General features: G+C 42.2%; 3 protein-coding genes across 5 annotated transcripts in view; 1 reads left to right on the forward strand and 2 right to left on the reverse strand.

Moving 5' to 3' along the window:
* The window catches only part of LOC128896731 (myb-like protein X), a 75,894-nt gene that overhangs the window by 17,921 nt on the left and 43,922 nt on the right, over window positions 1–14,051 (reverse strand). The gene's annotated exons all lie outside the window — the stretch shown is intronic.
* On the forward strand, window positions 1,673–10,474 carry LOC128896729 (collagen alpha-1(I) chain-like). Its single transcript, XM_054160161.1, has 28 exons — window positions 1,673–1,773; window positions 2,592–2,648; window positions 2,858–2,962; window positions 3,480–3,523; window positions 3,613–3,678; window positions 3,755–3,868; window positions 3,954–4,092; window positions 4,208–4,332; window positions 4,453–4,659; window positions 4,767–4,865; window positions 4,930–5,038; window positions 5,109–5,296; window positions 5,475–5,691; window positions 5,800–5,888; window positions 6,031–6,192; window positions 6,274–6,435; window positions 6,530–6,727; window positions 6,928–7,072; window positions 7,241–7,501; window positions 7,577–7,710; window positions 7,800–8,069; window positions 8,134–8,349; window positions 8,417–8,506; window positions 8,666–9,047; window positions 9,161–9,379; window positions 9,447–9,619; window positions 9,691–9,912; window positions 10,029–10,474. Exons 1-28 carry the CDS (start codon window positions 1,755–1,757, stop codon window positions 10,173–10,175), a joined length of 4,359 nt encoding a protein of 1,452 aa, XP_054016136.1. The 5' UTR covers window positions 1,673–1,754; the 3' UTR covers window positions 10,176–10,474.
* The window catches only part of LOC128896744 (uncharacterized), a 52,869-nt gene continuing 49,731 nt past the window's right edge, over window positions 10,914–14,051 (reverse strand). For all 3 annotated transcript variants that reach the window (XM_054160198.1, XM_054160196.1, XM_054160197.1), the window contains exons 3-6: window positions 13,889–13,989; window positions 11,420–11,622; window positions 11,210–11,329; window positions 10,914–11,129 (exon numbers count right to left, since the gene is read on the reverse strand). In XM_054160198.1, the coding sequence (XP_054016173.1) occupies window positions 10,996–11,129; window positions 11,210–11,329; window positions 11,420–11,622; window positions 13,889–13,989 (558 nt within the window). In that variant the 3' untranslated portion in view covers window positions 10,914–10,995. The remainder of the gene's footprint in view (window positions 11,130–11,209; window positions 11,330–11,419; window positions 11,623–13,888; window positions 13,990–14,051) is intronic.

The raw sequence follows: 14,051 nt of genomic DNA on the forward strand, positions 1-14,051 counted from the left end.
CAACCATTATTTTGCGTAAATTATCAGATAACCTTAAAACTGTGTTGTACGTATTTAGAACGTTCCTCTGTTTTAACGCGAAAAATTTGTCAACTTTTGACGATATGGTGAAAAACATCGGCCAAGCTTACACTCAACCGCGTAAAGTAACGAACGCGAGACATTTAATCGATTAGGTTTTGTGTGCAACGACGGAAAATGTCGAACTGTGTCAAGAGGGAAACCAGGAAATGTCATCGATGTAAAAACATACATCGAAAGAAAGGGATATAGATGAAAGAGGAGGGATGGAGACGAAGCCTCCAGGCAGTGGGAGTGCATCTAGAATCGTAAAACGGAGGATGATGACCTCCCCTGAGTTGCAAAGCATCTGCTAAATAGATGATACGCCGGTTGTCGTAAGTCTAGTCGCCCTCAGCTTCCAGACGAAGCCGAGCTGGCTCTAGGATTGCATTGCTGGCTTTTCGTAGTCTTCCACTTCCTCATGGGGCCCAGGGCCCTCCTGCTGGCCGCGTCCCTCGTCGTGGTTCAGCTTCTTCTGCCACAGGTTCATTCCGTCAGGACTAAACTCAGGAAACAGCGATCGAAACCGCTGCAGGCTCAACAACCCGCCAACGGCGATTACGACTACGACTACTACGGCTACGATGATTACGAAGACAAAAATGGTGAGTGTTAAACTGCTAAAGAACCTGCTGAACAAGAATTAAACCGTCGAGGGAAAATGAATGGGTAGGGGAGGTCAATTTTCTGTTTTTAAATAAATTGTAATCGCAGAGATATTGTAGACGGGTGCGCGTTCAGTTTTAGGGGGATCACCCCTTTCGATAGGCAGCCGTGTTTGCATGCCTGCGCAACTTCCAGAGGGTGTCGAGGGGCTTCGCGCGAAAACCATGTAGCTACAGGGAGCGACAATTTCTCGTTTATTTATTTCAACTTTCCTATCTTCTTTCCTATTCTCTTGTATTTATTTCAACGTTCTACAACGTTCCGCAGTTTGAACAACACACATTCGGTATAGTTTTAGTTTCAGTCACCCTTTCGGTATGCAACCCTCCTTGCATCTCTGCTCAACTTTCCGAGGATATCAAAAGGGGTTTCCTCCGCAGTCGTATGGCTACTTTCTTATATTTATTTCTTAGCATCTATTTGAACTTTCTGCATTTTCAATAAACGCGACTGGTAGAGTTCGTACGTCCTAGAATAGAGGAATGTTGAACTTTTCTTCTTGCTCTATTATTCGTTGTCTGTTATTATTGGGCAATTTGATCCAATTCCAACCAACCATGGGTTAGCATGGAAACCAGATTCTAGTCCATATTATAGTTGAAATGTGCAATTGTGGGGTGGCAGTTAAACACGATGTGGGACGTCGAAGTGTCGCCCATAGTTCGAGTACTCGAATAGGAACACGTGTGCGACATGTGTTGATAAGTTAATTATAGAGCATTCGAGTTATTAATGTTACGTATTGTATGATATAATACCGTGTTAACATGTAATAGCGAGTATTATAAATTCTTGTAACTTTTGCGTGTTGTTATTATTATTATTATTATTATTATTAATCGATGAACGAATCATGGAACATCGGAGATAGTATTATATTACATATGAAAGTCTATCGATAATATGTTCGGAACAAAGGAGAAACGGAATTGTCACATTGATTCTTCCTTACATTTGTTGCATTAAATAATGAGCGATCAAAGGAAGTATTAATAACCCAGGCGACATCGGAAGTCTCGAATCGGATGTTCCAATTAGCACTTGGTATGATGCAATTAATCAATTGTATTAATTGATAAAAACTAAGGTTTTTATTGTAGCCTATTAGCTGATACGCGGTGCGCTTTCCGGTTGTATTAATTCCAGTAGATTGAGTAGATTCTAATGTCGCGTTCCAACGATCCACAGCGAGACAGAGCATTACAACTACTATTATCGTTTCATCGAACAGGATATTATCAGAATTTCAATGGATAATTCGAAATAGTAGAACAATATCCGTGCAATATCTAGCGCGTAGTCCCTTGAAGGTGGTGGTACTTTTAAAAGACCTATAAAAAAGAATAGTTTAAAAGGGCTAACATTTTTAGGGAATAATTTTGTTAACTCTCCAGTGTCTGTCTACCTGTTGTTCAATTTTCGTTTAAAACTCTATCCCACTGTGAAATAATGATATCTTATAATACAGGGTGTCCCAAAAGTCGGGGAAGAGCCGGAAATGGGGGGTAGCTGAGACGGTTCTGAACAAGAATTTCCTTTGCAAAAATGTCGGATGGGGCTTCGTTAAGGAGATATTAAGAGATAACCCCGACCAATCAGAGCGCGAGGATGCCGATGCAGCGCTCGCGATAGCCAATGAGCGCGGCCGCCTAGCGCGTAGCCTTCGCTACCGCGACCGCTCGAACGGTCTACGCGCGCTCTGATTGGTCGGGGTTTTCTCTTAATATCTCCTCAACGAAGTCTCGTACAACATTTTTGCAAAGGAAATTGTTGTTCAGAATCGCCTCAGCTACCCCCCATTTCCGGCTCCTCCCCGACTTTTCGGACACCCTGTATATTCGTCGTCGCATTTTTGTGTTTAGAAACAGCAACCATAACTACCTCGTTGCCTGTAACATCATCTGTCGTTGGTAGCACAGGTAAGTTATCTTAAGAAGGTCTACGGTCCACAAAAGAATTCACTGAAACATCGAGTATTCCTTAAACTTCGATTACTGCACGTTCATTAATTCGGTATAATAACAATACTTTGCGACACGATGCTACATTGCAAAGTAATTATAGGACCAAAGTGAAGCTACCGTAATTATTATTATATATATAAATAATTGTTAAACACTGTGTAAAGACAGAGGTGAGTCGCCTGCGGAAGGATCAGGATCATTTTATAGGACAGCATTGGCCACAGACTTGCCAACACCAACGCCAACGCCAACTCGATTCTTTCGTCAAGGTACTTGATTTTATGTTTAATCGGAACACATGTTTATACAGGGTGTCCCAAAAGTCGGGGAGGAGCCGGAAATGGGGGGTAGCTGAGACGATTCTGAACAACAATTTCCTTTGCAAAAATGTCGGATGGGGTTTCCTTAAGGAGATATTAAGCGAAAACCCCGACCAATCAGAGCGCGCGTAGACCGTTGGAGCGGCCGCGGTAGCGAAGGCTACGCGCTAGGTCGATGCTTCGATGCACGTCGAGTCACTTGTTCGCGTGCAAGCGCGGCCGCCAGCGCGTAGCCTTCGCTACCGCGGCCGCTCCAACGGTCTACGCGCGCTCTGATTGGTCGAGGTTTTCGCTTAATATCTCCTTAACGAATCCCCCTCCGACATTTTTGAAAAGGAAATTGTTGTTCAGAATCGTCTCAGCTACCCTCCATTTCCGGCTCCTCCCCGACTTTTGGGACACCCTGTATGTTTATTGCTATAATATCATTAACATACTGACACGATGGTATCGTTGCTTAACGCAGATTTGCCTGATGATCTAAACACCACTCCAGATCGAACCTATCCAGTGAGTATGAAAAATAATAAAAAGTGCAAAGATCACATGTAACAAAAAAATGTGTACGATATTAAATAATATTGCTTTGGTTTTGTCAGTCGCCAACGGAGATCTCACCTGGTGAAAGTAATCAAATAAATTCTGTAGCAGTGCCTGGCCCACGGGTAAATATTTCACTAGAAACTCTATTATTTGAATAATTAGAAGAATCGCTTTTCACAGTATTAATATATCGATCAGGGTGAACCTGGTCGACCTGGCGACGCCGGGCGTCCAGGTGACGCTGGATTTCCTGGACAACCTGGTTCACCTGGATTCCCAGGGCCTCCTGGACCACCAGGATCCGTTCCTGACGTAAATATTCATCAAACAGTTTATCGATAAAGATAGTCTATAGAAGAGTGAATGAATGATTATTAATATTAATGATTATTAACAGGTGTCGATGTACTATCAACAACTGGCCCTATCGCAAGCAACTCAAGACAAAGGCCCAACCGGAGCAGCAGCACCCTTGTATGGTCCAGAAACTTACCTGCAAACTCAAGTGGGCCCCGTGGGACCACGTGGTTCACCAGGTACCCTTCTTCGTCAAATTATTCTTCCTTAAAATCCATCCGTTATGGATTAACACTCTTTATTCCGTAATGTATTCAATTTTCAATCTCATCGACAGTTTTACGTGTGCCATAGGTCCGCCTGGTCCGCCTGGGCCACAGGGTTTTCAAGGGGTACGCGGAGAGCCTGGTGAACCTGGATCAGCTGGTCCTCCAGGCCCTCCAGGGCCTCAAGGATCGCCAGGCTTGGCAGGGAAAGATGTACGTAGAATTTCAAGGAAATATTATTTAGTATATATCTAAGCGTTCCAACAATTGTTCCATCCCAATTAGTTTATGTTTGTTGGTGTTTATTTAGAAATATAAATGCACTTTGATCAGGGTAGCACAGGCGAAGATGGAGAGCCAGGTCCAGCAGGATCGCCTGGTCCAATTGGCTCGAGAGGTCTCCCAGGGATGCCTGGACTTCCAGGTGTGAAAGGACATCGTGGCTTTCCAGGATTGGATGGAGCGAAAGGAGAACAAGGAGTATCTGGAGAGAAGGGGTCTGTAGGCTCGCCAGGACCTATGGGACCTGTTGGTCCTGTGGCAAGTATCGATAATAAAATATATAAATGTATAAACATGGACTCTGAAATGACTGTTGCGCCAGCAGAAAGAATAGATAGCTTATTAGGAAGTGGTTGTTGGGACAGGGTCCTGCAGGTCCTCGTGGCGAAAGGGGTAGAGAGGGTCCTTCGGGACCTCCAGGAATCAGAGGGGTGGATGGAATTTCTGGAGCACCCGGACAGCCTGTAAGTGAAATAATTGTAAACGCAACAGCTTTATTGTCCAGCGACCGATACAGGATTCTTCTAGGGCGCAGTAGGTAAATCAGGACCTCCTGGCTATCCGGGCAATCCTGGTGCAAAAGGAGACCAAGGAGCACCGGGACCGACTGGGAGCCAAGGTTTACAAGGCCCTCGAGGTGTGTTTTTGCATCTATTAACGTTTCGAAAATATTAACATTCTATATTTACTATTTTCTTATCGTCCAGGAGAAACTGGTCGGCCAGGACAACCTGGCGAGTCCGGCCCCCAGGGCCCTCAAGGAAAGGATGGAATACCTGGAGAGAAAGGAAGCACAGGAGCGCCTGGTTCAACTGGCGTCCCTGGTATCCCTGGAACTCGAGGACAGGCTGGGATACCTGGCAATCCTGGTACTCCAGGAATCAAAGGGATGCCTGTAAATGCCAATTTTAATATACATATGTACCCCGATTACGCGACAATTTTAACACGACACCACGATAAATACTTCCAATAGTTTGTACACGACATTTCATCCAAAATGGACAGTTTTAAGAGTATCGGTCTCTCGGTCGATAGATTTACATTAATCATTTTGTGATACTGATTTTTAGGGGCACCCCGGCGAGAGGGGATTTAAAGGGGACTCGGGAGTTAAGGGTGACTCAGGATCACCAGGGCCACGTGGTTTGCCAGGTCCTCCCGGGAACGAAGGGAAGCGAGGAAAGAGAGGAATGCGCGGTCCGATTGGTGCGCCTGGTTCCGCTGGCGAACGTGGAACACCTGGCGCACCGGGTCTCCCCGGTCCTGATGGTCCTGTTGGACCCAAAGGTATCGTAACGTTATCGTAATTGGAGTTGCGAGAGTTTAGTATGCGTTATACATTACCACGTATTATTGTGCGTTATCCTCGGAGTGCAATCATTCTGCTTTCGTTAGGTCAGACTGGAGATCGTGGACCGATTGGTCCCTTTGGACCGAAGGGTGCTACAGGGGATCCTGGTCGACCAGGACCAGCTGGATTACAGGTTTCTATTGTTATACTAAGAAAAAGAAATATTAGAGAGCGCTCTTTTTCATTTGAAATCGCGACAAATAATATATAGAGTATAATAGTGGCCTATAACGATACCCTAATAATAATGAATAAATATAATAATAACTTTACAGGGTGTTCGTGGATTGATGGGACGTCCAGGCGCTCCTGGAAAGCCAGGTAATCCAGGAGAACGTGGGATTCAAGGCGCTGATGGGAAACCTGGCGAACAAGGTCCTTCTGGATCGCAAGGCTTGCCTGGTCCCTTAGGTTTCCCAGGGGAAAAAGGATATCCTGTACTAAACGCATTAATTTTCTTTTATTTATTACCAAGCTGTACAGATCTGCCTCTTTATTGAAAATGTACTTATCGAAAGGGCGAAGCTGGCAAAGCTGGAGAGCCAGGAAACCCTGGACCACCTGGTCCCAGAGGTGACACAGGCAAGGAAGGAGCGCCAGGACCTCAAGGCTCGCCTGGACCATCAGGAGCAGACGGTGAACGGGGTCCCCCAGGCGCTCCTGGTCCCAGAGGCTTTCAGGTATACTGGTCGCATGCGTTGCAGAAGAAATGTTGCTTCGTAAATGTAACAAACAACCACGTCACACTGTCGTTAAATAATTTGATATGATTAGGGGTTTCCAGGTGGAATTGGCAGCCCAGGCACTCCAGGAAAAGATGGAGAACCAGGCATTCAAGGAGCACCTGGTGTCTCTGGAATGCCTGGGAATAGAGGAGAACGAGGATTCCCTGGTGAAAGAGGACAGGCAGGGCTGCCAGGAGTAGCAGGACCAAAAGGAGATCGAGGAACGCAAGGATTGGATGGACCTCCTGTAAGATTAATTTTATTATTAACTCTTTGACTGCGGGACCATTTTTACTGGACATTCAAATGGACATTCTTGCGTAGAGGTTAATTTTTAAACAAATACATATCTTCTCTTAGAGAACAATGACACGAATCTTTTACGATTTATTCATAGGACGTTTAGTTTCCACATGAAACATTGAAACAAGTTTCGTTGAACTGTAGGGATTGCAAGGACCTAAAGGAGACAGGGGTCTCCAAGGTCCTCCTGGATTGGTAGGACTGCCAGGAATTCGAGGTGCTTCCGGTGAAGCTGGTCCTAAAGGAGAGCGAGGATCTGCTGGGCCAGTTGGGCCTGAAGGACCTTCAGGTTGGGTGTTGAAACAAAATTAGTTTATTTATTATGCTGAAATATCAAACATTTTGGACCTTTTTGTTGGTATGAAATAGAATCTTACGAAATGAAAGTGTCAAGAGCATCGATGTTGATTTTGTTCAATATGTAGAAACCAATGAGAGGTTGAAATATTTCTTTCAGGACGAATCGGAGAGCGTGGACCACAAGGTCAGGTTGGTCCACCTGGTCCCCCAGGTGAGCCAGCAGAACGAGGAGATCCTGGCTCCCCGGGTCCTCCAGGAGAGACTGGAGCTTCTGGTAGTCCTGGAGATAGAGGGCCTCAAGGCTTGCAAGGCTCACAAGGCTTCCCAGGACCACAAGGACTCGTTGGCCTGCCAGGGTTGAAGGGAGATCGTGGATATCCTGGTTCGAAAGGGGATCAAGGAAGTCCCGGTCCTTCGGGTAACATAAATATAATATACAAAAGAAAAGAAAGAATCATAGGATTACTGAACATGGTATATTTTTAAAATGCAGGTAGTCCTGGGGAAACTGGACTGCAAGGATTAACTGGACTGACTGGAGCCAAGGGAGTAAGGGGTGAACCTGGACCTAGGGGCGAGACTGGAATTATGGGACCTCCTGGGGTACCAGGAATAGCTGGAGTAGCAGTAAGCTTCTATTTGTAGACAGTCAATAACGAATACTACTCGCATACACGGTACACGTGATAGAATTTGAAAATGTACAATTTAATTAGGGGCCAGCAGGTCCGACAGGACCTCCAGGAGCCCAGGGATTGCCAGGTATCAAGGGCAATCTTGGAGAAACAGGACGACCTGGAAGTCCTGGACCTAGTGGAGCCCCAGGTCTGCCTGGAATCGACGGAGATAAAGGTGACAGTGGTTCCCAAGGACAACCAGGTCTACCTGGTCCCATAGGACCCCAAGGTGCACCTGGCGAGAGAGGCTTGCCAGGTTTGCCAGGTCCATCTGGACCTGTAGGAGCTAGAGGAATGCGTGGGGCACCTGTAAGTTCATGGCGTGTGTTCATTTTCTAGTTTCTTTTTATATTCATTGAAAATAATGTGGCAGGGTGAGAGTGGAGTACCTGGGAAACCAGGACCAGAAGGCCCCACGGGATCCCCTGGATTAGTGGGACCAGTTGGACCAGCGGGATCTCCTGGCGAAATAGGACCAGAGGGACCAATTGGCAAACCAGGACCTCCTGGAATCTCTGGCCGACCTGGAGATAAAGGACCTCCTGGAACGGTTGGACAACCAGGATCGACTGGTCCACCGGGTTTACCAGTAAGCTGTTGATATATTCGACGCATGTTTCAACTAGAGCTGTGAGTAATTTTGATTTTCTAATCAGGGATCACCTGGTCAAGCAGGAGCTCCGGGACCTGTTGGAGAAAGAGGACTAAAAGGCGAAACAGGACCGCAAGGTGTAGAAGGACAACAAGTTAGTTTTGTGCAGATTCCTGGTAACTCTTTGATCAACGAAATATTATCTTCTCATAGAGAACGATAAGACGAAACTTTTTTCTATTTACAGTTTGTTCGTACGACGTTTAGTTTCAACAGTAAACATTCATAAATATGCATATACTTCTGCCCTAAGGGTCCCAGAGGAAAACCAGGACCTATTGGACTGGAAGGACCCAAAGGTGACCGTGGAGAGGAAGGACAGAAAGGTATCAAAGGACATCGAGGGTTTACTGGACTCCAAGGCCTTCCTGGACCTGTTGGTCTGCCAGGAGAGAAAGGAATGCCTGGATTTCCTGGAATTCCGGGAAAAGATGGAGAACCTGGTCCTAGAGGACCATCTGGAAAAGATGGGAGCCCAGGACCGATTGGGCTAACCGGCAATCCAGGACCAAAAGGTCCTCCAGGCGATGAAGGTCACCATGGACCTCCGGGACCTCCCGGTTCTCCAGGTCCTCCAGGTCCACCTGGTGAGCTTGGATTGGGATACGATGCTGCCTCTCTAGCTGCTTTCTTAGGTGCATATTTATATTTTTAGTAACAACACGACACAACATTACTGCGTAATTAACACTGTAATCATTCTAATTATTCTCGACTACCATAAGGTTCATTCTTGTTATTCGCTTAGGGCAAGGTCAAAGTAAAGGCCCCGATCCTCTTATTGGCGACGAACCTCCCAGAATATTTAGTCAAGAGATGACGGAGGAAGAGAGACGAGAAGTAATTTCGAAAGCGTACAAGCAGCTGAAATCTTCGTTCCAGAAATTCATAAAGCCAGATGGGGAAAAACAATCGCCAGCCAAGACTTGTCGCGATCTTTTCGTGGCTTATCCAGACAAAGTTTCCGGTTAGTGTACATATAGAAAGCTTCATCTATTATTGTAGAATTGTTTGTGAAAATATTGTTTCCGTAGGAGAATACTGGGTGGATCCAAACGAAGGTGATCCCAGAGACGCGATTCTAGTTTACTGCGAGGCCAAGACCCATGCAACATGTTTATTAGCAAACCCGATGCGTTCTCCAGAAATTACATACATTACCGATCAACAGGAAACTTGGCTCAGCGAAATAGAGGATGGAATGAAGGTCTGTTTAATACCTTCTCCACCAATACTTTCTCCTACGTTCACGTAAACTTATTTTCTGTTTTCTTTTAGATAACTTATAAAGCAGACAGTAATCAGATTAGTTTTCTACAATTGTCATCAAAATATTCTTATCAAAACGTAACGTACCACTGTAAAAAGAGCGTCGCTTATTTCGATTCCGAACGAAAGACGTACAGGAAAGGTATGAAACTGTTGGCATGGAATGACGCGGAATTGACTCCGCGTGGAAATCAACGTCTCAGATACGAAATGATAATGGATGACTGCAAGGTATGTAATTCGATTACAACATGATTATTTTACATTATAACGTGATAAGATTTTTAAACCTGTTACGATATATATACACGTATATATATATATATATTTTTTTTTTTCTTCTATAGTCGCGTATGGAAGAGTGGGGCAAGACGATAATTTCATACAAAACAGATAAACCTGTAAGGTTGCCTATAATAGACGTCGCTTTGCGCGACATTGGAAAGTCTGAGCAAAGTTTTTATATCGAAATAGGCGCCGTTTGTTACGAATAAAGAGTATAATTTTGCGAATATACTTCTTAATTTAATACATACACACGCGGAACGATCGAAACCGTTGCAAGTAAGTGAAAATCATATAAAAATTAAGTAAATTGTATACATATCACAATGTAAATGAGAAAGTCTTCCAATACTTTTTATATTCAACGTATTTCTATGTAAAATATATGATTTTATGTAGTGTATATATATCTACAAACATTCTTAATTATTGTAATGTTAATATATATGTTCTAGAAATTTAATTAATTCGTAAGAATGAGAAAAGGAATAATATTGTTTATGCATAATTTTAATAAATTTGAATTTATACATTTTCCCTCCCTCCGTGGCGAAATGCTCAAGTTTGTTGAGGAGATGGTTGCCACTATTGCCGCTAGATAGCGACACTTTGTAAAGGATTAAAAAATTATTGCCAAATTAAATAAATATTGACGCAAATAATTAATTTGACGTATTAATTAATATATTATAGTGTTGTGAAGCTACGAATCGTATTTATGATTCATTCATTACAAATAAAAATAATTTATTAAAAGGCGGCGGTGACAGTTGAAACTATCTCCGCTACAAGCTTGGGCGTTTTGCCGCCGATGACGCCACTAGTATCAAGTCTATTTTTAATATACATTTCGTATATAAATTGATTACTACTTTTTTCGTATAAAATACACTTAATTTTAATAGAGGTTTACTCATTTTCAGTCCAAAAAAATCCTAGACAAAAAATAGATGAATATAACCATGTTTATTGACCTTTCAATGTAATATACTAAATATACAAAACGTCAATTTTTACTTAAATCAGTACTTAAATTTTAAGAAGTAGTTTCAGATATGGACTCTCCTGTTGGTGTCCCGGATATTTCTTCTTATATTTTAAACCAGTTACTATAGTGGAGCTCTTTGGGAATGCTGTCTTTCCTCCAAACATAGTGTCCGTATCTAAAACAACATTATTAGCAAAGCATAGATTCAAACATAAAAGAAAACCAACAAAATACGCAACACTAAAGCCAACTCACCAGGATGGAACCGGTGATATTCATAATTAATGTGTAAATTCTTTGGTAACTCCATTGTTTGCATCGCATCCAGTGGGTTACAGTTACCTACCGGTGTTTGGTAATATTTTTTCAAATTACCTGGAGCATAAAGTGTATCGGTGACCAAAGATCAATTTACTGCCAATAATATAGAAAAAAGTTTACAAACAGCTAGTACAAAATGCTCACCAATTGTTTCGATGGAAAATAGTACAGAGTTTGGTATGGAATGTTGAAACTCCTGTTCGCATGCCAAGAAAAGGTTGAAACGCTGCAGGGGGTCCTCAATTTTCGTGTCGCTGTCCGTTGTAATTGTTTGATCCCTGCAAATCTGATCTATTTGATCGGACACATTCGCAGGTGGATTATACGCTTTCTGATATCTGAGAAATCTGAAACAGGATTGTACATTGCATTTTTCTTTAGTTCAGATGTATTATCGATACATTTAGAGATTAAGTTAATTTTTACGAACGAGTGTGCAATTTTATTACTCGTGAAATTTCAATTTTTTTTGCTTGAACTCTACAAATCGTAAAAATCAAAAATTTATTCGAACGAAACGCTAGATGTCGTAATTTTGTCTTAGAAATAATTATTCATGTGGCGTAGAAATTTCTCGATCGATTTTCGATATTGTTTATGCTGGAGTTGAGAAAGGTTAAGGAAATTATTTTATTTGCATCCCTGTTCTACGAGTAATTTAACACATGGTTATTCTTTGAATATTACAACAAAAAATATTCATTTTAAAGAGTTTTTCATAAAGCAATCGTTACTTGTGCCAACGTCAATGAAAAGCAATGTAATTTATTTTTTGGTCAAACCGCAAACGCGGATCGATTAATTGTTTAACCATTATTCTACAAAATAAGAGGAGTTAGAAAAACGCAAGTTTTTACGAAAAGAAAGAAAATGTAACGATTTTCGAAATCTTGAACGTTGAGTCTCAATTTTGGAATTGGCATCAATTATTGTATGTATAATGAATTCAAGTGGCCGAGGAGTAATTCATTTTTAATTTTCGATTTTTGTAGTATTTTTAGTCGTATCATTTAGAGAAGGCTGCATTTAATAGCAAGAGTGGTATAAAATAGTTTTGAAGCTTTTCTCTGAAAGATACATAGGATTGGGACTTTCTGTGCTACTAGTAGTTTTTCTGAAAACCATTCTCGCAGATGGTCATTGATTTCACGCGAAAATCAATATCATCTTTGGATTAACTCGCGCCAAACTTTTCGTATGGTGCATGAAATTTCACTGGACGAAAGAGAGGCTTCCTGTGGAAGAGGAGCGAAGGGAAAGAGAAGGGACAAGATCGATGTCCAACGACCGTACAGTGCTGCCCCCAGTTGTATTTTCTCAGGAACAGTTATGGCTAATATTGGCCAGGAACGAAATCGAGAAAGTAAAAACCCCGGCACTACAAAAGCACCTGATATCTTATCAAAAATGTTCTCCATAATAGAACTTGCAGTAGCTACTTGTTTGAATCTAAGAATTTAATTTGTCTCACATTGTAACGCGTTGAAGAGAAAATGCACGAATGATCATTTTTTCGACTTGATCACGATCAACACGAAAGTGTAGCGGTACAAAAGGGTACAGCCGTTACGTCACACGTGAAGGTGGAATCCAATTCAGTACACAAAATTACAGATACAAATCTGAATGTACTCGATACTTGAGTACCATTTGGAATTTGCTAGTTGAAAATTGATATTTCGTACACTTGTACAGTAGTTGATCCAAGTAATATCAAAATGGAACATGACGTTACATTTGAAAATAAAATGTATCGAGTTGCTTGGACCAACATGAATTTGAATGATCTATGCAATGCGAATAAAGATATCGAATCTTTGACGCGAATGTCATTAGTTTATTACTCGAGTAATTATTAAAAATTACAGTCTCTAAATGGTGTTAAAATCCCTTCTCCAGCTTTCAAATAAAAAAATCGAGAAATTAGATGTACATATTTCAACGTAAGTCAAGGATTGGTATCAATTTTGGATGATATTTTATTCACACCATTTTACATTAAAATCTTACGATCGTTTGTGAACATATTTCATTTTCTCTCGAGAAGGGTCAAAATTCTATGATCGAAACACCGAGATTATTTTCCAACAAAATTTAGTCTCGAAACACAGTATCGTTCCTCGGAACCATTTTCTCTTTCTAGATCGATTTATTTCCAATTAACAATCATAAATGAAATTTAAAATAGTTAAGTAATAAAATATACGTCCATTACCCACTTTCGATTCCATTTTGACGTCACGTATCTTCACGTTCGAAAATTCGATCGTATTCAATGTTTATAAATGATAGTGTTATTTTTCAAGCGATATCCAGTAAACATAGTCGAACTACTCCTGTCAACTTTCGATACTGCAATATTCTCGATCGACTCTTAAATCCCACGTATCAAACGAAAAATGAGTTAGAGTCGTAGGTGAGAAACGAGGGGCGCCGCAGGTGCGCGCATCAGCCCTGGCAAGCTGTCAACTCTGCTCGTCCATTGGCTGTGTCGCGCGGGAGAGGTGGCAAACGGCAATATGGCCGCAGTGTGTCCTCTGCCAGTTAACGAGCGGCGAGACGTAACGCGAATATTTGGCCAGTATTCGTCCACAAAGTAAGCAAATTACTTACCCTTTGGCAGCGAGAGACTGGTTTTCGATCTGAAAGGTCTTTCTCGGTTGCTTGATCTTGAACTTGCTCTTGGATCGCGTCACGTCGCGTCGCAGGCTCGTCTGTAAAATGACGGCGGTCTCGTTAGCGAGCGTTCGTTGGAAATTAAACAATCTCACGGCCG

Source organism: Hylaeus anthracinus, unplaced genomic scaffold, assembly GCF_026225885.1.
Source record: "Hylaeus anthracinus isolate JK02 unplaced genomic scaffold, UHH_iyHylAnth1.0_haploid 11978, whole genome shotgun sequence".
In the NCBI taxonomy this organism is placed as follows: domain Eukaryota; kingdom Metazoa; phylum Arthropoda; class Insecta; order Hymenoptera; family Colletidae; genus Hylaeus; species Hylaeus anthracinus.

Coding starts and splice junctions, on each gene's coding strand:
- LOC128896729 (XM_054160161.1), top strand. Junction 5,889..6,030: donor CAGGACCAGCTGGATTACAG/GTTTCTATTGTT, acceptor ATAACTTTACAG/GGTGTTCGTGGATTGATGGG. Junction 9,048..9,160: donor CTCTCTAGCTGCTTTCTTAG/GTGCATATTTAT, acceptor TTATTCGCTTAG/GGCAAGGTCAAAGTAAAGGC.